Below are 25,598 nucleotides of genomic sequence, written 5' to 3' on the forward strand. Positions count from 1 at the left end.
TCTTCTTAGGAGTGAGCTTAGTCTCAGCTGGCTGACTTTGTTTTCAGTTATCTGCTGGAAAAGAGTTGTAAGAGGTCTTGGGAGAGTCTGATTGCTGGGAGCATTCAGTAGAAACCAGTTTTCATAATTTGTGTCTTTATCTTGGGTTACCATGTGATTTGACAGGGGATAATACCAGCAAAGCAGCAGAACCATGTCTGTGCTTTGTTCTTTATGTAATGCCTTCTGTGAGACAATCATAAAGCACTTCATTAAACATAAAATTTATTGCTAACACATCCTGGGAGAAAGGTGCTTGTCTGTATAGATGCGGAAACTCAAGTTTGGGAAACAACCAAGCCCAACTGGGATCTCCTTATGATCATCTCCTGATCATAAGGAGAACTTTTGATGGAAATAAGGATGAAAGCAAGATCCCTGGATTTATAAGGAGTCATCTCTTTTAGAAATAATCATTCCCCCCATTCTCCAGCTGAAAAATAAACTGATTTTACTGACACTGCTTTTAACACTGCCCTAAAATTTGATTAGCATTAAACTATTTATTTATTTGTATATATTATAAATATATTTAAAATATATTTATTATTTTTTGTTAGTGTATCTCACAGTGTTCATGACTTGCAGGCCCCAGCCTGTGAGGCAGCTTTGGTTTTCAGATCCAAGCTGCAAGTCTGGAGTCCATATGTCTATAAAATCTCTGTCTTCAGCAAATTGCTTGTTGTAAATGGATGATTATAGTCAAACTGGGATTTTGTTTCCTTTCTTAGTTGTGTTTTCCTTGATGCAATAATACACAGGGCACCTTAAGGTAGTATTCTGTCTCCATACCCTGTTTAATCTTCCCTGCCCCTTCCCCACCAAGGAAAACTCCTTTGCAGTTCAAAGGTGAAGAGAAGAACCCATGAATCTTCTGCCTTCATCCCCCAGAACTAGAGTCCCTTGGTTTTAAAGTTTGCTCAGTTTTACTTTTGTTACCAGAAGCATTTAAACCTTTCCTGAGTAGAATGAAAGATTATTAACTAAAAAATCTAACTGGCCTATTTTGACGCGAGAAAATGAGGAAAATACAATTTCTCTTTTAGTTTAAAATGTAAGCAATTGCAAAGGGATGATGAAGGTAATTTGATTTCATTGTCTTCAATTATCAGGTAATCTAATGCCAAACTATTTAACTTCACTGTACTTTGTAGATGTATCCTTGATCATTTAGTATCAACAGTAAGGACCTGCAAAAAAAAAAAAATTGGTCATGCAAACAATATTTAAAATATATTTTGAAAAGATGGTGTGAAGGTTTGGTTCGACAAAGAATTCTGCTTTGTGGAGACTCTATGAGGAAAAGTCTTTGACTTGAAAGTTTTTCTCCAATTTTAACAAACAGCTCCTAAAGCTGTTGATCATATGTGTAGGGAATGCTGCTTTGAAACGCTTGGGCTAAAGATCTTTTCCTGGTCTTCTCAGAGTATCTAGCTCTCTCCTTATTTTAAAATTACCAAATGCAGCATTTGAATCTGCAAGAAAGAAAAACCTCAGCTTGGAGAAAATTTCATGTTTGGATTCCAGTGGCAGTGTTTGATGGGACTTCTTGGGTAAGAACAGGATGTGATGCTCATTTAGTTCTGATCTGTAATTCATATGTGTTGGTACCAAGCTGAATGATGATGGAAATTTAGGCTAAATAGCTTTTAAGTCCAACTAAAGTAGAGTTTGTACAGCAGAGAGATTCTCTCTCTCCCATCTTCCTCAAAAGCAAAAATCTGGGTTTGGCACAAGGATTGTGCCAAAGCTTCCTCATGCTAGTTAGCTTGTGGTTACCTAGATACTGGAATGCAGTGTATTTGCTGACTCTGACTGTACTCTGATATTTAGGCTGTACAGTTTTTATTTTCCAGCTGTCTGTGTTTTGGTTAGGGCAGTGAATCTGCTGTGGTTGATCATGAATTAAACCACTGGGGGAAAAAAAGCCAAAAAAACCCCCAACCAAACAAGACTTGCTCAAATAGTGAAAACCTAGATAACACTCAGCATATAAACATTTTCAGGCTGTTACAGCAGCAGACAGCATGCAGGAACTTCTCAAATGAGCTGCATCATACCAAATATGTGATTCAGTAATCTGAAACTTCTTAGTGCAGACACAGTCTTCTCAAAGATTTGGCTGAAATCACTTCAGTCAATCCTTTCATGAAAGAACAACTATTTATGAACTTGCACTGTAAACTCTGCATTCAGTTCAGCTTTTGGGGTCAGCAGGATTACCCAATGCTCATTGTTTTACCTTGGATTCTGAGACCCTATTTTTCTTTAGATTATCAGAAATAATTTTTAGAGCTGATGTGACTTATCTCCCTTATGAATATACCAAACCCTCAAAGCACATTGTAGTGGTTTAAGGTAGTTTGGTTTTTAGTTATGGAAAAATCCATAAGCTGCAGCAGTGATTCTCAGTGTGGACAGCTAACAGCTTCTCTTGACCTGACAGAACCAATCAGCTGGCTAGTTTTGAACACTGACACCCTGTTAAACCACTTAAGAGAGCTGAACATGCCTCTGTGAAATCACATTTAAAAATGAACAAACCCTAGGAAAAGCTCTCTTGTTTCTGGTTTTTGAACAGGTGACTGGACACTGGCCGGGCTCGCTCCGCTGCGCAGCCCGGCCAGCTCAGCCTGTGACTCGGCTGAGATTCTGCCATGTCGAGTTCCAGCCAGGGCTGATGGGTCAGGCCGGCTGCGTTTGGCTTTGGCCAGGGCAAAGCCAGGCCCTGCTCCGGCCGTGAGCCGCCGAGCCGTTCTGCAGGCACGGCGGCAAATGGTGCAGTTGAGAGCAGAGCCGGCCCTGCAGCCCCGCACAGGAAGCATCCCGTGGCTGGAACTGTCCCGGCAGGGGCCAGAAAACAGAGCGGCCCTGCCCGGCAGAGATCACACAGTTGTCCGCAGGCCCGGACGAGAGATTAACTCTTGTTAGTGCACAGATGAAATCTGCAGACATCAATCCTCTCTTGAGTGAGAGAAGAGGAAAGGGTGAAGACATGTAAAGGAAGCAACATGGAGACATCGAGGTCAGTGAAGAAAGAGCCAAATCCCGGATGGGAGAAGAATGAGGAGATGCCTTAGTCTTGGGCTGAAATTCTCTTGTAAGGCTATGGTGAGGATATAATTGGTACATCAGACTTTTTTTTCCTCTGTAACTCATGGAATGCATTGGGGGATCTGGGTAGCGTTCTAACCATGACCATGAGCAGAGGCACCTGTGTTGACACAAGCAGATGTTGAAATAGCTGTGATCCAATGAGAAGCTTGAACAGAGAGAAATGAGAGAGATGAAAAACCTTGCTCCAGGGATGGAAGAAGAAAACCTCTGTTCTCAGAGATAAAAGAGGAGAACTTTCATTTCTGTACTAGAACAGCTCATCCTCAGAATTGCACCCCAGTAAGCTGGAATGACCCGTGGTGGTAGTTGTGGGAAAACTACCAAAACGTGGGAGGGACTTCATGATTGCAGATTTCTGGGAAGGTGCTATTCATGAAAATTAAAACCACAAGAGAACTGTTTCTTCTGGAAAAGTCTCCATGGCACGGCAGGAGAGACTCCTCTCCCGAAGTAGACTAAAGAAAGATTACCCTAAAGTGGTAAACTAACTGGAATTACCAAATTGATCTCTTTACATTGTCAGTGGGAAAAAGAAAGAAAAGCTGGGGGACAGAGAAGTGTTCTGAAGGTTTATTCTGATTTTTTATTATTTTTTCTTTTAATTCTGTTAATCAAGTTTTTAAACTTCTGAGCCAGCTTTGCTCTCCTCCTAGTCCTTACTTTCAAAGCAGAAAATGAGTAAGTAATTCTAGTGTGTGCACTGGGGTTTGGCCCCCCAGACCCCATTAATAGGTGCATTGGCCAAGAAACTTGGCGAACCAAAATGGCTACGCCTAAATTGTTATTTCTGTCTTGTTCAATTAAAACTGCTACACACCTGCACCGAGTGCACTTTGGAGTTCTGGGAGGCTTTATGTGCTGTTGGAAGCTGGGCAAACATCAACTGTGGCCATTGTGTTTTTCAGTGGGTGAGTTTGTAAGTGACGTCCTGCTGGTGCCTGAGAAATGCCGGTTCTTCCACAAGGAGCGCATGGATGTGTGTGAAAGCCACCAGCACTGGCGCACTGTGGCAAAGGAGGTAATGGAGCCACTGGGACCGGAATGTTTACTCTGGATCTGTCCACTTGGATATTTGTAGTATTGGAGCATAGCAGTGTTTCTCTCTGTATTGCTGTTCCCTGTTCCAGTCAACGAACTGAGGCAGACAGCAAGGAAATAAAAATTTAAAAATATTCAAGTGACTTAAAAAACCTGTGTAGCAAAGCTGTCCTACATAGCTTATCCATATCACAGAGGTAGGAATTGAAATCAGCTCTCTGGGATACTGCTTTAACCAATGGTTCATCCCTTTTTCTTTTTTTTTTTGTTTTTTTTTTTCCTCGGGGAGATACAGTGGGCATAGGATAGTTCCTATTTTTCTTGCACATTTTGCTTTAATGTACCTTCTGCTGCTGGGGATTTGGTCGGGAGGGCTTGCCTGGGAGCAATCTGAGTTTTGTTGGGACTGATTAGTGGAGATTTTACGTAAGAGATTAATTATATTCTCAGAATAAATCAAGCCCCTGGTTTTGGGGGTTGGATTTGTGGTTTTTTGATCTGGCTAGCTAAACTGTTGCGAAAGCTCTGCACTCCCATTTGAAGCTGGGGCAATAAAAACAAGATGATGACAGAATGTGCATATTTTCCATTTTGTAGAAACAACAATTGTAGAATCAGCAACACAAAGACCAGTTGTTAACCAGAAGAGGTTAAGGATGCTCCACTGAAAATTCCTTTTTCTTTAAAATCATGTGAGCAAAAATACATCTAAATAAAGCTGTACTAGAGGAATTGTCTTTTAATTGAGGGTAAACTTGTTAATGTCTAGAAAATTGAAAAATCATTTACTTTAAATGTAGTTGGAGAACTTTTCCAGCAATATTTGGTTCATTTAAAATCAGTGCTGTAACAAAGCAAAGCACAAAAGGGTTCTGATGGGTATAATAAAGCTTTTCTTCATTCTTTACCAGGCAACTCTAAGCCAAGTATTTCCTTAGCTTAAGAGAAGTGGATAGACATAATGTTTAAGTGTAGTTTACATTTGACTTTTTCTTGAATTATCTGATTGATTTTAATCAAAAAAAAAAGCATGGTAAAATAATCTTGACACAAAGTCCATTTGAGCGACTATTCACTTGCTCCAATGTAGAGTTTAATAGATAACGTTTAATGAAATGGCAAGCCCAGAAAAAAAAAAACCACCCTTTCTGGATCTTTCAGGTGTTCTTCCTTGAGTTGACACAAAATATTTAGGTTTTTTTTCTGAACTTTGCCAGGTTGACAAACCAGCAGTTGTTGGGGCTGGGATGTGAAATGTTAACACCAGGAAGTACTGGGTGTTTCTGCATCTGGGACTTTTGTGTTTGTTTTTTTTTAATGCTACAAGTTTCAAATCCCTCTCCTTTGATGTTCAGACTTAGGTTGTATGTTGCTGTTGTTTGTGCTGTAAAACTTAAACCATTCTTGAGGTCTCTGATAGGCAAACTTGAGCATTATCCGAAGGAAGATCATGATGCTGAACTGATGTGAATGGGCTCCCCTTTCAGGCCTGTCTGACAGAAGGGATGATCCTGCACAGCTATGGGATGCTGCTGCCCTGTGGAGTGGACCAGTTCCATGGAACAGAATATGTGTGCTGTCCTCAGACTAAGGTTGTGGATGAGGCTGTGTCCAAAGAGGAAGAGGATGAGGATGAAGACTATGACCTTTACAAGAGGTAGAGTTCTTACTGGTGTAGATGTTGACAGCTTTGCACATGAAGCTGCTGCTTGGGAATATTTCACACAGCACTTCCCTTGTAGTGAGGATTGAGCAGATTTCTGTGCTTCTGTGTTTCCTAAAGAAGTATCCTAAGCCTGAATAGGCCAAATGACTTTGCAGTCCCACTTTCACTGGAGAAGCTAAACACCCCCTCTCCTTTCATACCTGCAGAGAGTTGAGGTCATTCAGCCTCAAAAAGAGAAGGCTCCAGGGAGACCTTAGAGCCCCTTCCAATTCTTAAACAGACTACAAGAATGCTGGAGAGGGTCTTTGGACAAGGGCCTGCTGAGGCAGGACAAGGGGGCATGGTTTCACCCTGCCAGAGGGAGAAGGTTAGATGGGATATTGGGAAGGAATTCTTCCCTGTGAGGATGGTGAGGCCCCTGCACAGGCTGCCTAGAGCAACTGTGGCTGCCCCATCCCTGGAAGTGTCCAAGGCCAGGTTGAATGGGTCTTGGGGCAGCCTGGGATAGTGGAAGGTGTCCCTGTCCAGAGAAGGGGGTGGCACAAGATGGGCTTAAAGGTCCTTCCCAACCCAAACCATTCTGGGGTTCTACAGTAGAAGCCTGACTCAAGGTTAGATTTTCACTTACTGAAAAATGGAAAGAGGCCACATGAAGCCAGAGCAATGGAGGAACTCTGCCTGCAGCAGCAGGAGTGTCTGTAATGAGGGATGTCCCTTTGCTGCGAGGGATGGGCTAACTAATAGTTAGTAAACTTATTTTTCCCATTTCTGATGTTTCTAGAACAGATGGAAAGAATCATTATTCTGGTACATCCAAATGATTAGCCTTACCCTCACTCCGTAATTTATCTGTGTCCCTCTAGTGAGTTCCCTACAGAGGCAGGTGTAGAAGACTTCACAGAAACAGCTGTGGAGGAAGATGAGGATGATGAAGGGGAAGAGGAGGAGGAGGACGTGGTGGAAGACCGCGATTACTACTATGACAGCTACAAGGTTGATGACTACAATGAAGAGACCCCCACAGAGCCCAGCAGTGACAAGGCTATGGCTGAAAAAGAAGTGAGCAGTGACATGAAATGTAAGACACATTCCAGTCCACAGGCTTCCTGCTCCCTTGAGATCATTCCTGTTGGCTATCAGTTAGTGATGGTGTTTTGAGCAAGTCAATAAGTGCCACTTGGAAGTTTTATTTGCCAGATAAGTTAGCAAACAGAGGAAAGCTGATGATGCTTTTTTCAAGTGTTGAAATTAACTCTAGAGCATGGGCCATATGTTTCCAGATAAACAGCAGTTCTGCTGGTGGGAAACCCAGTGTCTGGCATGTTGAATAAGCATATGATGAAGGTGTAGTGATGAGTCAGAAAAGCCATATCTGCAAATTTTGGAAAATCTTAAAGGGATATTTGGGGTGCACTGTAAATTTAAAATCTAGTGGTTTATACCAGCTTAAAATGAGGAAACTGAAAGTGGTGGGCCATACTCTGCAGATGTGCCTTCTGGTCATTTAAGGGTGAGGAACATCCTTGGTGCTGCCTTTGCAAAACACTTCTCTTCCACAAAAGAAAGTCAGCCAGCATAAGCGCCCCAACTTTATAATGTGTTGAGACAGGCTTTCGGCAGTAGTCTAACCTACTGTGCTGGTGGTAGCTTTTGTTGAGTGGTAGGTGCCTTTGCAGTGGGCTCATGGTGTGATGCCTCAGCATTATGTGATGTCCTACACTTTGCATGTAGAAGTGTCTGCAGAGGAGGGAGGAGCAGAGAGGGAATGAAATTCAATTAGCTACAGATCACTGAATCATTGCTAGCATCTTGCGTCTTTTTGGTAAAATGCCAGCATGCTGCAGATAATTTTCCTTGCTGAAACAAGGCTTAGCTCTTATGTGTACAGGGCTGCTGCAGATCTGCAGATTTCGTCAGAGGCTTGGAGGAATATGATCGGGGTGTCTGTTTTGGGGGTATACAGTCTTTTTTCCCTGAACTACCATGAGTTTTAATATTTGGTGCATAGATGTTTCAAACCTTAAAACCTCAGTGTCTGAGGCTGGCATGGAGATCAATCCCTTTGTTTAGCCTGCTTTTCCACTTATCCTACACCTGCCCTGTAAGATGTGGAGTGTCAGTCCAGGCAGAGTGCAGTGATCTGGACATTCTTTGATGCTTTAAGCAGCTGTAATTGATGGGCTTTTCATGCTGCTGGTTTTATAGAGTGGAGGGTCTCCCACTGGGGCAGCTGGGGCATAATCCTGTGGCATCAGCAGAACAGATTCCTGTTGTCCCAGCCTCTGGCTCATGGAGAAACCTCTCATGGATGAGAGCTCCATGTAGAGACAGAGTGAGCTGTGTCACTATCTCTGAAGCACCATGTGCAGACATCTCCTTGACCAGCTTGTGATGGATGCATTGCAATGTTAAACCCCCCCAAAACTGACAGAAGCCCTTGGGTTGGTGCAGCAGCAATGCTGAGGCCGGTGCCTCAGAGGAAGGGGTGAAGTAGAGCCACCTCTGCATCATATAAATCACTTGGCAAGGCCTGTGCTCCTCACCAGCTCATGTTCTCACCCATCTCCACACAGCTGTCTGCTCCCAGGAGGCCATGACAGGGCCCTGCCGGGCTGTGATGCCTCGTTGGTACTTCGATCCTAACAAGAGAAAATGCATTCGCTTTATATATGGAGGCTGCGGAGGCAACAGGAACAATTTTGAGTCAGAGGAGTATTGTATGGCTGTGTGTAAAAAGATGAGTAAGTCCTGCCTCCCACTGGCCTTTTGCAGCTGGCCACTGTCTGTCTGGCGTGTGGTGTCTCCTCCTTCCCTTGGGCAATAGAGGACCCATCTGTAGTTTATTCCTTTGGTTCTGGTGTCTGTCCCTTTGCAGCAGTCTCCTGTCTCCACTTTCTGAGGTCCATAGGGTGATTGTACCTTGGGAAAGTGCCCCTCGCCATATGCTGGCTGTGTTTCCTGGTGACTTGCAGCTCTTGCTCAGGGCTCAGCTGTCCTCTTCCAGATCTGTAACGGGGACCAGGGCCTGTCTCTGACCTCTTGCCTAACTGGCTTTTTAATACAAATATATGTAAGGAAGCCCTTACTTTCCCCAGTCATGTTACCATGCACATGTTTGACAGTAGGTCCTGAAAAGGAGGCTACTGTTCTCGTGGTAGCAGGCATTTTCTTGCTATTTTAATTTTGGAAAATACCAGACCAGTAGTATAGAATTCAGATTCCCATTTTCAGCTTGGTATGAAATACAAATCACAACTAAATCCCTGTGTTTTTGAGTGCTTAAGGTTTTTGGCACCAGTTTCAACTGGCTTTTATGTCAGATGATAAAACTACAAAAAACATTTTAACCTCCTTATTAATCTTATTGTTGAACTCCAGCACTTCCACTTCAGCTACCATTAAAGCTTTTGAAAGGCTTTTTGTGTTATCTGGGGCTTGGCAGCCTGACTATACAGCCATAATCCTGTTTACAAAATGTGCTTCATGCAAGTGGTTTAGATTGGGCTGATCTAACTGAGGCAGTGAAAGAAAAGATGTGGATGTCAGGAGCTTTTTGTATAAAAGATTGTCCTGTTACAGAAGGATTTGGGGCCGGGAAGAGTTCTCTGTTTCCAAGCCTGGTTCAGAAATGTCAGAAGCAGGGCCAGAATATGGGACGTATATGACATTGTCCCTTGCACGCAACAATAGTGCCTGTGTTGTATATTGTCATTGTTTCCCCCTAGTTAGAGGGAAGGTTGGTGAGTGCCGTGCATGCTGAACTCTTACCCAGTGTTCATGGTGAAGTGCCAGGTAATTTTTTTCTGAAGCATGCTGTCTTTTAATGACATGTTGGAGGTTTTTCTACCCAAATAACTAATATGGATGACAGGTTGCCTTAACTATCCCTTTGTGCCTTCCCTCAGGCAAAGGGTAACAATGGAGTGCATCATGTTTGCCACAGATCTTTCAGAAAGGCTCTGGGATGTGTAGTTCCTAAAACCATAGCACAGGAACACTTTCAGCACTTCCTGAACTACAGTATATGGAATACAGAGCCCCTGATGTGGATTCTGTAGATGCTTGAATTTTATCAGTTCTGAAACTTTGTTTTTCCCCTTGTTGAATTTGGATGTCTTGAAGTTACAAACCATCCAGTGTATTGGACAAGTCACTTTGTCACACTTAGTCTCCTTCTGTTGCTGTCTTGTCTAATATCATTGCCTGTAAGTCTTGTATGGTGCATCTGGTAGGGAAGGTAGATTTGAAGTGTAAAAGACTGGTTTTGTGTAGATTTATTGTCAAACTCCCTAATCATATTAATGATGTCTGGAGCCAGCTTGTCAGTGAACAGCTAATGCACAGAATGTCACTTAAACCATCCAAAGCCAATGTGGAAGGGAAAAGTATCCTGTTACACCAGGCACTGTGTTTCTGGAGCTGAGTGCTGCTCACCTCAGTACGGCATGGGCCAAACAGTGCTGGGAGCTGTGGTCATCGCTGCCATTTGGGCTGATGGAGCTGATGTTGGACAGAAAATTGGCACTGTAAAGATTCCAAAAGTGGAATCTGGAAGGTGGTGGTTTAGTAGACTCAGCTTGCCAGACTATTAATTAGGCAGGCATGGATATTCCTGTCACTGCTCTCTGCAATCCAGGATTGTGGGTTTCTGACACTCTGCTTACCCTTCCCTCTTCATCCAGTGCCAACTGATGATGTGGATGTCTACTTTGAAACCCCTGCTGATGACAATGAGCATGCCCGCTTCCAGAAGGCCAAGGAGCAGCTGGAGGTCAGGCACCACAACCGCATGGACCGGGTGAGTATCAGCCTTCAGACTTCGTGATGTGTGGTTGTTCATGTGTTGGGTTGCTGCCCCTGTTTTACTGGAAATATTGTTGAAGTGACTTGCTTTCCAGTTTCCAGTCTTCTGTGTGTTTCTTTCAGTATGACCACACCATGGGAATCAGATTTATATTTCTCCAGTGTTGGGAGAGAGAAATTACATTAGATACTAGGAAGAAATTCTTTACTCAGTGTCACAGTGCAACACGAAATAACTCACACACGGACATTAGATGCAAAAGAGGGAAACAAAGAACGGAAAAGCAAACTTTATTTTCTGACTCCACTATATATAGAATACCAAAAGTGACTGTGGATTGGAGGGTGAAGTTGCCACCTCTCCAAGTACACTGGTCAAACCAACAGTCCATCAATTCTCTCCATGCACAAAGAAGAATGCAAAACAATCATTATTTACATAAACAGTGTGAGAAGATTCAGTAGAAATATGTAAACATCAGAAGGCATAAGAAACTTTTAGAAGAACTTTAAAACTCTCAAAAAAACAGGACGACAACTCAGTGGATTCTGAAGCCCTGGCACAGGTTGCCTGGAGAGGTTGTGGATTCCCCATACCTGGAAATGTTTAAGGCCAGGTTGGACAGAGCTTGGAGCCATCTGGTTTAGTAGAGGGTGTCCCTGCCCATGGAACAAGATAAGCCTTCCAGCTCATCTTGAATGTCCCTTCCAGCCTAAAACCTGGGATTCTGTGAAGCTTGGCTGGTTACTCAGAGGGATTAAGTGCTAGGCTTAAACCCCACAATAGCTCTTTCGTGCCTTCAAAACCCAGCCAGGCTGTGCTAGGATCTGCCTGTGAAGGCAAATCAGCTCATAAAGGTAAGATGTAAATTTGTACCTTGTTCATGTGTTTTGTCCTTTTCCTGTCCAGGTGAAAAAGGAGTGGGAGGAAGCAGAGCACCAGGCTGTTAATCTCCCCAAGGCAGAAAGGCAAACTCTGATCCAGGTAAGAGTGGAAGGACCTAAAGAGGAAAGTTACAGGGAGACATGGCAATATTCACAGCTAAAAGACAACTGAGATGCAATAACAGCCTTCCTGCTCTGTCAACAGCTGCCTTTTAAAGAAGGTTTGATTCAATTGTTTGCTTTGTTCTTAAAACTGGAGATGATCTGATTACATGCCAGGTCCTTTCCTACACACACTAGTAGAAAGTGATCTCCTCAAGCGTAGCAACAGTAGAGCCAAATTGTAATTTCAGACCTTTGGCCTGTTTTCCACTAATACTGGCCTCAGAGCCTGGTTCATAGTCAGCTCTGGATCTCTTGGCATGCATTTCCTGCTTGACCAGACTTAGTGAAAACCGCTTAGACAGCAGATAAAGCTGATTTGCTGCCAAAATAATAATCTTGTGCCTTATGAGGAGAGTTCAGTTGGACTGTGAAGTTAATGAGAGATTGCAGTGTAGGATCATTAGGGGAAGGCTCTTCTGGCAGTGACAGCTCTGTGCATTTCTCTCTAACCAATATGCAACAAAGTGATTTACTCCAGCTTTTAAGCCCACTTTGGATTTTTTCCTGGACACAGTTTTCTCTCCGCATTTTTTAATACAAGTTACTGTTTGGAACTGTGTGCAAATGCTAAAGTTTGTCATTATTTCTGTTGAAACATAACATTTAGTGGACTATTCTGGTTGGTTTGCAAATGAGGGTTATGACCTTTGTAAAAGAATACAGAGAGATTTGAACTGAAGGCATGTTGATGGAAAATTTGCTATGCAATACCTTTGTAAACTTCTGCAAGTTCAAATTAATGGCTCCAGGCTGAAGGGATCAATCCTGTTTTCATATTGCTGGACTGAAAGAAAGAATTAATATTGTGTCAGTTCTTCAGCATGGCCTGGATCTCCCATCCCCAGCATGGTGTTTATGTGCAAGGTCCTTTTCACTCTTCAGACCTTTGAAATGGCTTGTGAAGGAAGTTTGGAAGGCAGATTATCACTACTGAATTTGCAGAGATGAAATCTGCATCATCATTTTTCCATGCCTTTCTCTCCTAACTGTATATTGGTTGGATATGGAGTTTTACAGTCTTTATTAGTTCTGAGGAGTTTCAGATGGTGTTGATCACACAGTGATCACACAGTGCATTTCATACAGATTTTTCTTTGTTCTAGCACTTCCAGGCCATGGTGAAATCTCTGGAGAAAGAAGCAGCGAGTGAGAAGCAGCAGCTGGTGGAGACTCACTTGGCTCGAGTGGAAGCCATGCTGAATGATCGCCGTCGCATCGCCCTGGAGAACTACCTGGCTGCCCTGCAGGCTGACCCACCACGTGTGAGTTTCTTCTCAACACGGTTTTCCAGTAGGATAGAATTGGGTAGGATGGCAGGTGGGAATGCCTTGATGAGAAGATTGCCTGTGACTTGGAGAAACTTGGAATTGGTTCCTAGGAAAGCTTCTTCATTGTCGAAGTTGGTGCTACAGACTTAGCAGTGGGTCTGTAATTGACTCCCATTCCTTCCTGCCTGAGGAAAAAAAACTCTGCATTGTTTGGTGTCCATAAGGCACAGTTCATAAAGTGTGGTGTTCTGAGTCATACAGACTTAAAATTAAGTGTTCTGAATCAAACAGACTTAATTAAAAAAAAAAATGTCCAGGGAGTAAGTGCAGGTGATAGATCTATCCAGCACCAAAGTAGGCTCGCACCTGAAGTGCTGTTTTCAGCTGCGGGTTTGGGTTGACACCAGTGGTTTGACGTATTCCCTGCTCCTATCCTGCAGCCCCACCGCATCCTGCAGGCCCTGAAGCGCTATGTCCGTGCCGAGAACAAGGACAGGCTGCACACCATCCGCCACTACCAGCACGTCCTGGCCGTGGATCCGGAGAAGGCTGCGCAGATGAAATCCCAGGTATGAAGGGGTTTCTGTCAAGGCAGCCCTGGGGTTGTCGGAGGTTGTGGAAGCTGTGTGTTGCTGGGTACTACAGCAACTTCATCCTTGTGGAGCTCTCCCTGTCTCCTGTGCTTACTTCTGTCACCAAACATGCTTGCTGCGTGGTTTTCCTTAGTGCCTGACTCAGTGTTAAAAATTGAAGTTCTGTTTTATAGCTTGTTGTTCACACTGACAAGTTGAGGGGCTTAGACCTAGGTCAGTATCAGTTCTGTATTTCCTTTTATCAAGCACCCCTGAAATTTATTTTCTGGGGACTTGGTTTTCTTGAGCAGGCTTTCTCACTTCTTCCAAGTGTCTACATGTTTCCTTCCTTACGCTTGGTCTTCATACTGCCTGTGTTTGGGGTTTGTGGGAATTCTCTTATGCCTCTGCAGCATTACTGCCTGATGTCCAAAGCATAAATCATAATCTTTTCCAAGTACCTGGTCAGTGTTGTTAGCTTTATCAGAAAGTCTGGTTTTGATGGTTTTATGTTGTACAATTTGTAAGAGAAAATCCATTAGTTACAGCAGTGATTCTCAGTGTGGACAGCTAACAGCTTCTCTTGACCTGACAGAACCAATCAGCTGGCTAGTTTTGAACACTGACACCCTGTTAAACCACTTAAGAGAGCTGAACATGCCTCTGTGAAATCACATTTAAAAATGAACAAACCCTAGGAAAAGCTCTCTTGTTTCTGGTTTTTGAACAGGTGACTGGACACTGGCCGGGCTCGCTCCGCTGCGCAGCCTGGCCAGCTCAGCCTGTGACTCGGCTGAGATTCTGCCATGTCGAGTTCCAGCCAGGGCTGATGGGTCAGGCCGGCTGCGTTTGGCTTTGGCCAGGGCAAAGCCAGGCCCTGCTCCGGCCGTGAGCCGCCGAGCCGTTCTGCAGGCACGGCGGCAAATGGTGCAGTTGAGAGCAGAGCCGGCCCTGCAGCCCCGCACAGGAAGCGTCCCGTGGCTGGAACTGTCCCGGCAGGGGCCAGAAAACAGAGCGGCCCTGCCCGGCAGAGATCACACAGTTGTCCGCAGGCCCGGACGAGAGATTAACTCTTGTTAGTGCACAGATGAAATCTGCAGACATCAATCCTCTCTTGAGTGAGAGAAGAGGAAAGGGTGAAGACATGTAAAGGAAGCAACATGGAGACATCAAGGTCAGTGAAGAAAGAGCCAAATCCCGGATGGGAGAAGAATGAGGAGATGCCTTAGTCTTGGGCTGAAATTCTCTTGTAAGGCTATGGTGAGGATATAATTGGTACATCAGACTTTTTTTTCCTCTGTAACTCATGGAATGCATTGGGGGATCTGGGTAGCGTTCTAACCATGACCATGAGCAGAGGCACCTGTGTTGACACAAGCAGATGTTGAAATAGCTGTGATCCAATGAGAAGCTTGAACAGAGAGAAATGAGAGAGATGAAAAACCTTGCTCCAGGGATGGAAGAAGAAAACCTCTGTTCTCAGAGATAAAAGAGGAGAACTTTCGTTTCTGTACTAGAACAGCTCATCCTCAGAATTGCACCCCAGTAAGCTGGAATGACCCGTGGTGGTAGTTGTGGGAAAACTACCAAAACGTGGGAGGGACTTCATGATTGCAGATTTCTGGGAAGGTGCTATTCATGAAAATTAAAACCACAAGAGAACTGTTTCTTCTGGAAAAGTCTCCATGGCATGGCAGGAGAGACTCCTCTCCCGAAGTAGACTAAAGAAAGATTACCCTAAAGTGGTAAACTAACTGGAATTACCAAATTGATCTCTTTACATTGTCAGTGGGAAAAAGAAAGAAAAGCTGGGGGACAGAGAAGTGTTCTGAAGGTTTATTCTGATTTTTTATTATTTTTTCTTTTAATTCTGTTAATCAAGTTTTTAAACTTCTGAGCCAGCTTTGCTCTCCTCCTAGTCCTTACTGTCAAAGCAGAAAATGAGTAATTCTAGTGGATGTGCTGGCATTTTACCAGCACTAAGCCCACTACACCATTACACTGTGTTTTACTTCTGAACAGCCAGAAAATTTGTTTCCTTCTGCTGGATTGTGTATGTGAATATGTTACTTCAGACCTGTCTTTTGTCTTTGTATGAGTATTTGCAGATACTCTGGAAGTCTCTGGAATTATACTGGTACTTGTTTTCACTTGTTTTAAAATAGTAAGATATGTGCTGTAAGTCTGATTCAAAATTCAGATCAAGAATAGTCTGTTAACACTGAAAAATCTCTTTGGAATGATGTGCATTTTCTTAGATTCAGAGAGAACCCACTGTCCTTTTGCAGCATTAGCAATGTTTTCATAGTCCCAGTTTGTGGATAGTGTGCTGTTTTGTAGTGTCTTTGAATTCTGCAATGCCCAAAAGACAAGCAAGAAGAAGAAAGAATGGAGAGCTGCAGGGAGACAGTGCTGTGGAACACATCTAGTGCTGCCAAGAGGAAGAATTAGGCACTGAGGAAAAAATACATTAAAACTTTATAACCAGGAGATGGAAATATCCTGGGTTAAAGGTAGGACAGGGTCTGGAGCCTGTTACTGTCACTTCTGGTGAAGGACAGAGTGGTGCCAGAAGCAAACCTCACACTGGGAGGTGGCAGACTTCATGGGTTCCACCTTATTTCTGGGTATGGCAGTGCACATTCACGTCATGTCTCCTGGTCTCCCACTGCCTGTGGGATTCTTGTTAAGCTGCACATGCCCAAAAGGAGTGGTGGCAACTGTGGTGGTTATGATGATGCTTGGCTTTCTGTGTGGAATTTGTGGTCACGTTTTCAGAGGCATGTCAAGCACAGCCCAGCCCAGTGCTTTGTTCTGCTGCTGTCACAGCCTAGGAGAGAGTGTGTGGACTGTGTTCTTAAGCTAAACCTTAACAGTTCTTAATTCATCCTGAAGGCTGCAGTGTCAACAAATCAACATGTGAGGGATGTGGTTGGTACAGTTCAATTTCCATTCCCTTTACTTTTCACATGCACTTTTAAGCTCCTTAGTCAATTTCTTGGATTGACAAGCTGCCACATGCAAAATTAAATTGTTTTCATCCCTGCTCTTAAAGGTCAGGCATGCATCAGACTGTGAAATAGGTCCATCTGACAGCTTAGCTTTTTACAATGTTTGGCCATCTATATAAATGTTTTCCTTGCTCTCCTTGATCCCTGATTTTGCAACACCCTCTTTAGGTCAGGCCTGACTTCACCGCTGTATTTAATGTGCTTGGGAGGAGTGATTTGAGTTTACCCAGAGCTTGAATATATTTCTCAAAGGAAGGGAGAACACTGCTGCCAATGAGTGTGGGTGTAGGACAAATGTAATGCCACAGTTGGTTTGAAAGGCACCTTTGTTCTGAAACCAGAGCTGATAAAATATCCTGTCTTCTTCTTTTGCCTATACCTTTTCTAGCAGTCGGGAATGATAATCCATTTAATAAAGCTGCTGCAGATGAATTATGACTGTGTTGGGCATATGGGAAATACCAGCTTTGGTGGCATTTTAGTGTTTGCAGTGGAGAGCTGATTAAAGTGAGAGTCAGTTGAATCCTCTCTTACTCCCACCATTTCCCAAACTCCTGAGAGAACAGTCTGCAGATGGCCAGTTCCAGTGAAGTGTGAGAGCATCTGTCAGAGAATTGGACTGGGTGGATCTGTGTCTCCTATTGCCTGCCATGGCAGATCCACCAGTAATAGATATTTTATTGCACAAGGAAAGAACTGGTACTGTGAAGTGATGGACAGTTTTTGCTTATTCCAACACACTCTTTTACATCTGCAGGTGATGACACATCTTCATGTGATTGAGGAACGGATGAATCAAAGCTTGTCTCTGCTCTACAAGGTACCATATGTGGCTGAAGAAATCCAGGATGAGATTGGTGAGTGTGTATGCCAGCCCCTATGCTGCTGTGTTAAGACTTCCAAGTTTTTATATCAAATGAGCTCCCAAAAGATTGCTCTCTCCTTTGAGGGGGTGGACAACAAGCACTTGGGCTTGAGCTCAGGAAAGATACTGTCTGGATGTTACAAAATAGCCAGTCAGAATAGCTTGTTCCAAGAATTTTCACTGTCCGTTTAAAAAAAAAGTCAGCAATGTTCAGAATATCAAAGCTGGCTCTCTAAGGGAGATGAAAAAGATCCATAAAAAAAACCCCAGATGCTTTCTCCCCTTATAGGTTAGTCTCATCTTGCCAAAACCTCTTGCCACATCAAACCTCTTGGCCCTTATTTGAATGCATTTCTAACCAGCGCCTTTACTGAGAATTCCAGATGAAATAGGCAAGATAAAATAACCTAGCAGCCCTGAGAGCAGTGTTCTCCTGCAGTCTTGCCTCAGCCTGGTTCAAACCATCTGCACCTCTGTCGCTGCCAGGTTTCCTGCAGCCTGTGTAATAATTCTCTTCATTCCTTTCAGATGAGCTGCTTCAGGAGCAGCGTGCAGACATGGATCAGTTCACAGCCTCCATTTCTGAGTCCCAGGTGGATGTCAGAGTGAGCTCTGAGGAGAGTGAAGAAATTCCCTTGGATGGCAAACCTTTCCACCCGTTCCAGGTGAAAACCTTCCCAGCCTTGCCTGAAAGTGAAGGTATGTGGAACTGAACACTAGGTTCACTGGTGATTTTCCTTAAGACAGTAGGCTCAGCTGGAATAGATAAAGCTCCATCCCTTTGGGTGATGTAGAGTAAAGCAGTCATCCTGACAGGATCCCTCACAGTGCTGTGAGTAATGTCTGCTGATCTGTTCTAATGATTTTCTGACTCTTCTCTTTGTGAAGTTGTCCTCTCTTTTCATTTTGCAGCAAATGTTTTTACAATGCATCTTGACTCTGGAATTAATTTTCAGTCTTTAACAAAAACATTTTAGTGTAATGTTAAATCTTTGTGCTGTGACCTGTTGAAGGGCTGAAGGAATTCCCTTTTTTAAAAAAAAAGTATATATTTTTTGTATCATTGGATGTTGACAGCTGGTGTGTGCACGTGTATTTATTTTAAAAATGCTTGAACAGAGTCCTGAGACTAAAGCTGTAGACTAAAAGCTTTTCCCAGGGTCTGAGTCAGAAATCATGCACAAGCCTTTTTTTCTTTCTCTCTTAATCTCCTTTCTCTGCTATTTTTGTTTTTGTTTTCCCTCCTGCTAGATCCTCAGCCGGATTTGTACCATCCAATGAAAAAAGGTTGGTTCTAAGCTGCTCCCTCACAGTGCTTTTGATTGCTCTCCTACCTTCTCAGTGTGAAATAGCTTCATTTTATTTCCATACTCACCTTGACTTTCATTTCCCTGCTTTCACTTAGATCAGTCACGTTCAGTTTTGCTTGTTTAGGCCTAGTGTTAAGAAGGCAGCAAGCCTGAGCATCCAATTGTGTGTGTGTTCCTCCCTGATGGGCTCACAAGTGTCTCGGAGTGCCTGGAGTGGCTCTTAGCCCTTGGGGAAGGTGGGCCTTAGCCATCGTCTGCAGTGGTGCTTTGAATCTCTTCATTTGTGACACTTCTCAGATTAAACCCTGCTGTCCAGAGGTTCTTCTGCCTCCTGTGGAACCTGTCCTTGATGCCCCATGACACAAGAAATGAGTATTTTTCAGGACACAGGCTGTTTCCAATCTAAATGTCCTTATGGAGTGCAGCTAGTATGGGACAGATAAATCAGGAGATTCCTCCTCCATCTTTGTGCTTTCCTCAGCATCACCTTCCCACATGTAGCATCTCTCCATACCAAGCAAAGTGTGTGTGGTTTTCCATTTCTCCTTTAACTCAGGATTAATTCTGCAGTAGCTCAGTGTCTGGCTAAAAAGCAGCTTTAAGAGCAGTATAGAAATATTAGACTTAATGTCTCTTAGTGATATGGAATCAGGGAAAGATCAGTAGAGAAGGGAGGCTTTTGCAGAGTAGTGCTGCATGAGCTGTGTGTGGAGTAAACCCAGTGTTTTAATCTGCATTTGGTTCCAAATATATTGTGTAGATCTCAAAGGAGAGCAAAAGATTTTGCTAATAACTGTTTCATGTGGTCACACATGGTTTTGTAACACAGTGCAGGCCAAATAGCTTGAAACTACTCTCATCATCCACATTTCTCTGCAAATCTAAGTCACCTTCATCCCTGGTGTGGAACAGTGTACAGTGTGCTGGCTGCTCTGGGAAGAATTGGGACAGATTTTAGTTTGATATTTTATTTATTAAATTTTTGGACAACTGCTATGTTGCCTTGCGGATGATAAATTTGTGCTAGTTCTACCTGTCTGGGTAAATGTAAGAGTCTCTGATGACCTGGGGACAGCAATTGTCCTACATTTGTTCCTCCTCTCCCTTCCCTTTTCATTGAATTGCTTAAGGGCTTTGAGGGAGTATTGGGGGGGGGGGGGGGGGGAAGGGGATTTTGTGCAGGTGTGTGTTTTTGGGTTTTTTTCCCTGTGAGGTATACAATATAAACTTTGTAGCCTTTGAGCTACATAGGATTGGGTCTGTTACTTGGTACTGCACACTGAGACAAATAGCAGAGCTCAGTGCAGCAGCTGAACTTTCAGCCCTGGAGACTGGGTTGGCTCCTGAGACTGGAATAAAGCAACCATAGGTCAAAAGTTGTTACAGTAGTTCTGTACAAACTATTTGTGGCTAGTTTCTCCTTAAAATCCCAATCATTGACTTCCATAATAACATAGCCTGCTTTGACAGTGGAGAGAAATCAGACTGGCAATCTTGGCTGTGCTTGGAATCTGATTACTGCCTCCGAAGGAAAACGTGATGCACTAAAACCTGAAATGCTTCATAGTGAAATATTTCTATGGCGTTTTCAGGCAATACAAACTTGTCACTGTAAAAACTTGCCTTGAAGCCATGTAGCCTGTCCTTGCATCTCATCAGAGAAAATGCTGCCAATTCCAGCAGCAGTTGACATGTCTTGAGCACCTTGCAAGCTCAGCAGTTTGTGCAGAGGGAGGGATTTGCAGTCACCAACAAAGCCTGAAGTGCTGTAGTGGAATTTCCCTTGCGTCATTGGAAAGATCCACTGCAGGTTCGAGGCCTCACTGTCCTGCCTTTGCACTAGTGTGTCACAGATGATTACATTGTTCCCACCGCCAGTGGAACACTGGTGTTCTCCTAACATGCCATATTGTGTCAGGGCAGTTTGCATCAGACTCTCTTACTGATCTGATCTATTTATAAGTGCTTTGAATCAAAACAATTTATGCACAGCCTTCTGTTAAATTGATATTCTTCTCTTGAGCCAGTGCTGGTTGCAGCCTGGAAATGGGGTAGTAGTGTTCTGGTACAAAGGCTGGTGTAGTTCTGTGCTCCTCCCTTGTTCCTGGGATTTATTGTTTTTGGGCTTGTGCCAGGTGTGGAACAACAGTTCATTACAGAGCCATGCTGGGTGACCTTGGAATTCCCATTCCCGAGGAACTTGCTGATGTGTCTGATTCCAGCAGAATGGGCAATGCTGAAAGCATTCCCTGTGTGCTGGCTCTTGGCAGACTAATGTGTGTCCACTCCTGTCCACAGCTGCAGAGGGGTGTTGGTGACCTGGGGTGCCACCTGCAGCCGTTACTACACTCGCTGTGTGTTACGCCTTGTCTGGGGCCATCTAACAGAAGCACTTAACTGCAGTTTGCCTGAATTGACACCTCAGTCTGATTTTGGTGATGAGGTCCTGTCTGCTCCTCTCATTGCCACCTCATTTCCCCTCATTAACAGCCCTCCTAATCACTTGTCACTGTAGCTTGTTAGCTGCCATCTGACACAGCAGTATGAGGACAGGTTAATACTCAGCGGACTGTGCAGTTAAACACACCATCCATGGCAGCTCTACACAGAGTAGGTAGACCCTTCCAAAATGTTCCTAAGGGCTGATGGGCTCTCCTTGCTCTTTTGGTGCAGGTTCTGGCATGACTGAGCTGGACGGGCTGATTGGTGCTGAAGAAAAAGTGATTAACAGCAAGAACAAGGTGGATGAAAATGTGGTGAGCTCTCCAACTTTATTTTGTGAAGCTAAACCTGCTGTGGACACTAATTAATAGCAGTGGCTTGTTTCCATGTCTCTTTCCAGCTCACAGAATGTCAGCATATTCATTATCCATATGGTGTGGGGGAGTCAGTTTGATGACTGTTGTAGGCTCTTAATACTGATTAGCATCAGAAGGGTGGGAAGGGATAAGAAGGAGCTTCAGATCTTTGGCAGTCTGATTCTGAGAACTCTCTGATTTAGGAATGCTTTTCCCAAGCAGAGACCCTTTGATGTCCCTTTATTTTCATTAAGTAGCTCCCTGTCTGAACACACCGAATGCTGGTGGGTTCTGTCTGTGTTCCCACTTTTTTTTTTTCATGGCAAGGGAGGCCTCACCTTCCTCTGATGGTGAGCAACCCAGCAGAAGTTGTCTCTATCCAGAGTGTTAAGAATTCTCTAGGTTCTAGTAACAGCCACTTTGCCTCAGTTCCATGGGTTTAAAAAAATTTAAAAGTCAGCTTTTGAATTTCCTTTCAATACTTTTTTAAAGCCACAGGTTAAATCTTACATAACAGAAATGCTGGGTCCAAAGTTAGCACCTATTTTTTTTTTTTTCTTTGGGGCTTTATTTTGCGATAGCCTGGAAATAACTAGCTGTAATACTATCTCTGCTGGCTGTGTAAGAGTTGGAGAACATTCCATGCTGTTGAGAGCAGAGGGGAGATGGTAAGTGGTTCTGAGCCTTTGCTAGTGTTCATTAAAGGTCTCTTGTCTGTCTTCCTTCTTCTTCTTGTTTTGTATGGATCCTTCCATAAAACGCTTTTGTGGCTGTTTTTAGGTAATTGATGAAACCCTTGATGTGAAGGAGATGATTTTCAACGCAGAGCGTGTCGGAGGGCTGGTGGATGAGCCGGTACGTTTGTGGCTGCTGAATCCAGGGACTGGCAAATTCCTAATGCTGGAATTTTTATGACCACTTTTACTGAATTGGGGGTTTGGTGCCTGGATGCCTGGGGGCTCATGCAGAGTGAAACACAGTACAGCCATTCTGCATAAAGATGTAAACAGTGAACACACATTATATATTAATTTGACTCCTACTGCAAAAGTGGGATAGAGAAGTGATGTGGGCCAGTGTCTGTCCAGAGCTACTAAGTGGGGAAAAAATTTTGCGTTGGTTATCCTTTTGATGGAGTATTTAGAGGTGTAATATTTAGGGGGGGAATACTTAAGGATGATATATATACACTGTCTAGTGTATAATCAGTCATATCTCAATGCCACAGATGGTCAAAGACCTTTCTAGTGGCCATGGTTTAGGTTTGTGTTCAGCAGTGCATCTCCCTTATTGCTCTTCCTCAACCTGCTCTGTTTTCTCCCCTCCAGGATAATGACAACTCCCTCCGTGATGACTTTGGCTTCAGCAGCAGTGCCCTTATTGGGTTGTTGGTGATTGCTGTTGCCATAGCTACTGTTATAGTCATCAGCTTGGTGATGCTGAGGAAGAGGCAGTATGGGACCATCAGCCATGGAATTGTGGAGGTGAGAAACAGCTCGCTCCATAAATGAGGATGAAAATAGTCAGTGTTGAATCACAAGTGTGTGGGGGTAGAGAATGGCAGGAGCTGCTAGGCCATGGAGAACTTCTGCTTCTGGCTGGGTAGGAATTAACTCTGTCCCTGCTGACACCATCATCACTTGTTCCTCAGTGTGCAGGTGCTAGTCTCAAATGTGCTGTGCTGGCACCTGCCACTCCAGAGTTGCATTTGCTTATCACTAGGATTCACTTAGGCTTCCCTGGTTGGCTCAGGGTTGCATTTAGCAGTAAATCAGCTTTTCAGACAGTATCCTAAGCAGGGCAGTCAGTCAGTCCATAGCAATTTGTCCTCCTGGCTAATTGACAATTTAGAATCCTTGCGATTGACAAAATGCTGAAGAGCAGTTCCTTCTTCCTTGCGCATTTCTATGACAACTTAATGGAGCCCAGATAAAGCTGCTTTTCCCTTTGCCCCACCCATGCAGGAGATCATAACAGCCTCTTCAATGAGAGAAGTGGGTTCCTGATTTGCAGTGTTGGCTGAGCAATGACAGATTTGTGAGAACATCCCCACAGGGGATTGGGTGGGGCAGCATCAGCTCCTGAACCAGCAATTCTATCAAAATCCCCTTTTGTGGTTTACCCTTTTGTCCATTTACTGCTCACCATGGTATTCATTCAGTGTTTGTCTGTTGCCTCCTGTTCTATGGAATCAATCCTGGAAGTGTCTCCTTGACCAGTATAATGTGTTTTTTTCAAAGGTTGACCCGATGCTCACCCCTGAGGAGCGGCATCTGAGCAAGATGCAAAACCATGGCTATGAGAATCCTACTTACAAATACCTGGAGCAGATGCAGATATAAAAGAGATGAAGATGGAGTAGCCCCGATGGGAAAAGGTGCGGGGCAGAGGGCCAAAGTAGTCCAGTGTTTCAGATCAGCTACTGACCAACAGTTGCTTCAAGAGGACTTCATCTTACATTCAGAACTCCTGGATCATTAAGACTATTATTACTACTGTAGAGTTGCAATTTCCATTCTTTAAAATGGGTGAAGAAATTATAATATAACAATATGATATATAAATCTCCTTAAATGGGAAAAATGGATCTATTGCAGATATTTGACTGAGATGTAGTTTTTTTTTTTTAATAATCTGAAAAATACCAGTTCTGTTGTACTGTTGTCTGATACAAGCTCTATATATATAAAAATGGAAAATGTTGATTTTTATTTCTGATAGACCACCTGTATATTGAGGGTCATTTGTACCAGTCCATCTTCAAAAAAAGGAGACAGTTGTGGCTCTTTGGTCATTTTGGCTTTTGTATATAAAGCATTATTCTTTTTTCCTTTTTTTTTTTTTTTTTAAGTGAATTTCACTGGAAGTTGCAAAGAGATTAATTTAGGGATAGGAGCTATTACAGCACAAGCAAGGAAGCAATTGGGAATGGTATCTTAACAAAATTCCTTATAATGAGACAAAAAACCGAAAAATAGAAAAAAAAAGGAAAAAAGCCCATTTTCATATGCCAGTGGTGTGCACCCTGCTGCTTAGCAGCTTGGGCTCTAGGAATCAAGACTCCCTGGAGGCAAGGAGTTAAAAGGCTTCTAGCATCTCTGTTTATAGTTATTCTAGTAGAATGTTAGAACATGGTTTGTGCATACTTGGGGTCTGCACATTCCCTTTCAAAATTCAGTTCTGCTCTAGAGTTGGAAGTTCTGGTATTGAATTGAAATCCTCTGTTCTCAGCCAGTTTCCTTCAGTACTCACCTGACATTAACAGCCCCCTCTTGCTACTACTTTCTAATTTCCCCAGCTCTCATGGCTTACCAATATGGTAAGTAGTTAAGAGCTGCAGGTTTTTGAGCCTTTGCATCTCCCTGGGTGATGTGGGGCCAGAAATGACAAATCACTGCAATAACTGGGACCTTGGGAGTTGACAAACACAGAGAGGTCTCTTAGCTGAGAAGGGAAGAGAGTGACATATTGGGAAAGGGATGCTGCCTACTTTAAGGGAAATAGGATGCATAGGCCCCAAGAAGACCAAAAGGGGCGTTGTTCCACTCACCATCATCATGTCTTTGTAATGCTTGTATAGTTGGTGTTAATGCTCATGGCTTTTTTAAATCTGGGGGTTCTGGTAACCTGTGGTGTATTTTTTCTATTTTTCCTGTGACTTTATTTTTTCTTCCCTTTCTGTGTTTCTTCCCACTATGCACAGATTTACCTGCAAACTCCTTAGTGTGGTCTGTGGGGAATGTACAAAGTTTAAACACATCAATAAACACTTTAACTTCCAGATTGCTTCTTCTGTTTATTCATGGGCTCGCTGTAATTCCCCCTCCTCCCACTGTGTCCTGCCGAACTCACAAAGCCTTTCCCTGACAGTGAGAAAGACTGTACAGGTATTGACATATAACCATGCCTGGAGTCTTTTGTGGTATTTCTGGATCTTGATGACCTTTGTGGAAAGGAGGAGGCAGGATGCTAAACCAGTGGTTGGATCCTGAGTAGCGTTAAAGCAGTTGCTGGAGTAAAGGTCAGGGAGAGCTGGGGCTGGGCCTGCCTCTGGCTGCTTG

General features: G+C 43.5%; 1 protein-coding gene across 12 annotated transcripts in view; it reads left to right on the forward strand.

The window, feature by feature from the left end:
- Positions 1–25,318, forward strand: part of APLP2 (amyloid beta precursor like protein 2) — a 49,629-nt gene extending 24,311 nt beyond the window's left edge. Inside the window, exons 4-18 of one of the 12 annotated variants that reach the window (XM_021531080.3) lie at positions 4,062–4,174; positions 5,682–5,851; positions 6,724–6,938; positions 8,434–8,601; positions 10,543–10,658; positions 11,574–11,648; positions 12,817–12,975; positions 13,422–13,550; positions 17,322–17,421; positions 17,958–18,128; positions 18,681–18,716; positions 21,413–21,495; positions 22,318–22,392; positions 22,866–23,021; positions 23,778–25,318. In XM_021531080.3, coding sequence (XP_021386755.1) covers positions 4,062–4,174; positions 5,682–5,851; positions 6,724–6,938; positions 8,434–8,601; positions 10,543–10,658; positions 11,574–11,648; positions 12,817–12,975; positions 13,422–13,550; positions 17,322–17,421; positions 17,958–18,128; positions 18,681–18,716; positions 21,413–21,495; positions 22,318–22,392; positions 22,866–23,021; positions 23,778–23,879 — 1,868 coding nt within the window. In that variant the 3' untranslated portion in view covers positions 23,880–25,318. The remainder of the gene's footprint in view (positions 1–4,061; positions 4,175–5,681; positions 5,852–6,723; positions 6,939–8,433; positions 8,602–10,542; positions 10,659–11,573; positions 11,649–12,816; positions 12,976–13,421; positions 13,551–17,321; positions 17,422–17,957; positions 18,129–18,680; positions 18,717–21,412; positions 21,496–22,317; positions 22,393–22,865; positions 23,022–23,777) is intronic. The other 11 variants (XM_021531081.3, XM_085560062.1, XM_021531083.3 and 8 more) reach the window with 11 other exon arrangements.
- Positions 25,319–25,598: the final 280 nt, after the last annotated feature.

The sequence above is a fragment of the Lonchura striata genome, chromosome 24 (genome assembly GCF_050655825.1).
Source record: "Lonchura striata isolate lonStrDom1 chromosome 24, ASM5065582v1, whole genome shotgun sequence".
Classification (NCBI taxonomy): domain Eukaryota; kingdom Metazoa; phylum Chordata; class Aves; order Passeriformes; family Estrildidae; genus Lonchura; species Lonchura striata.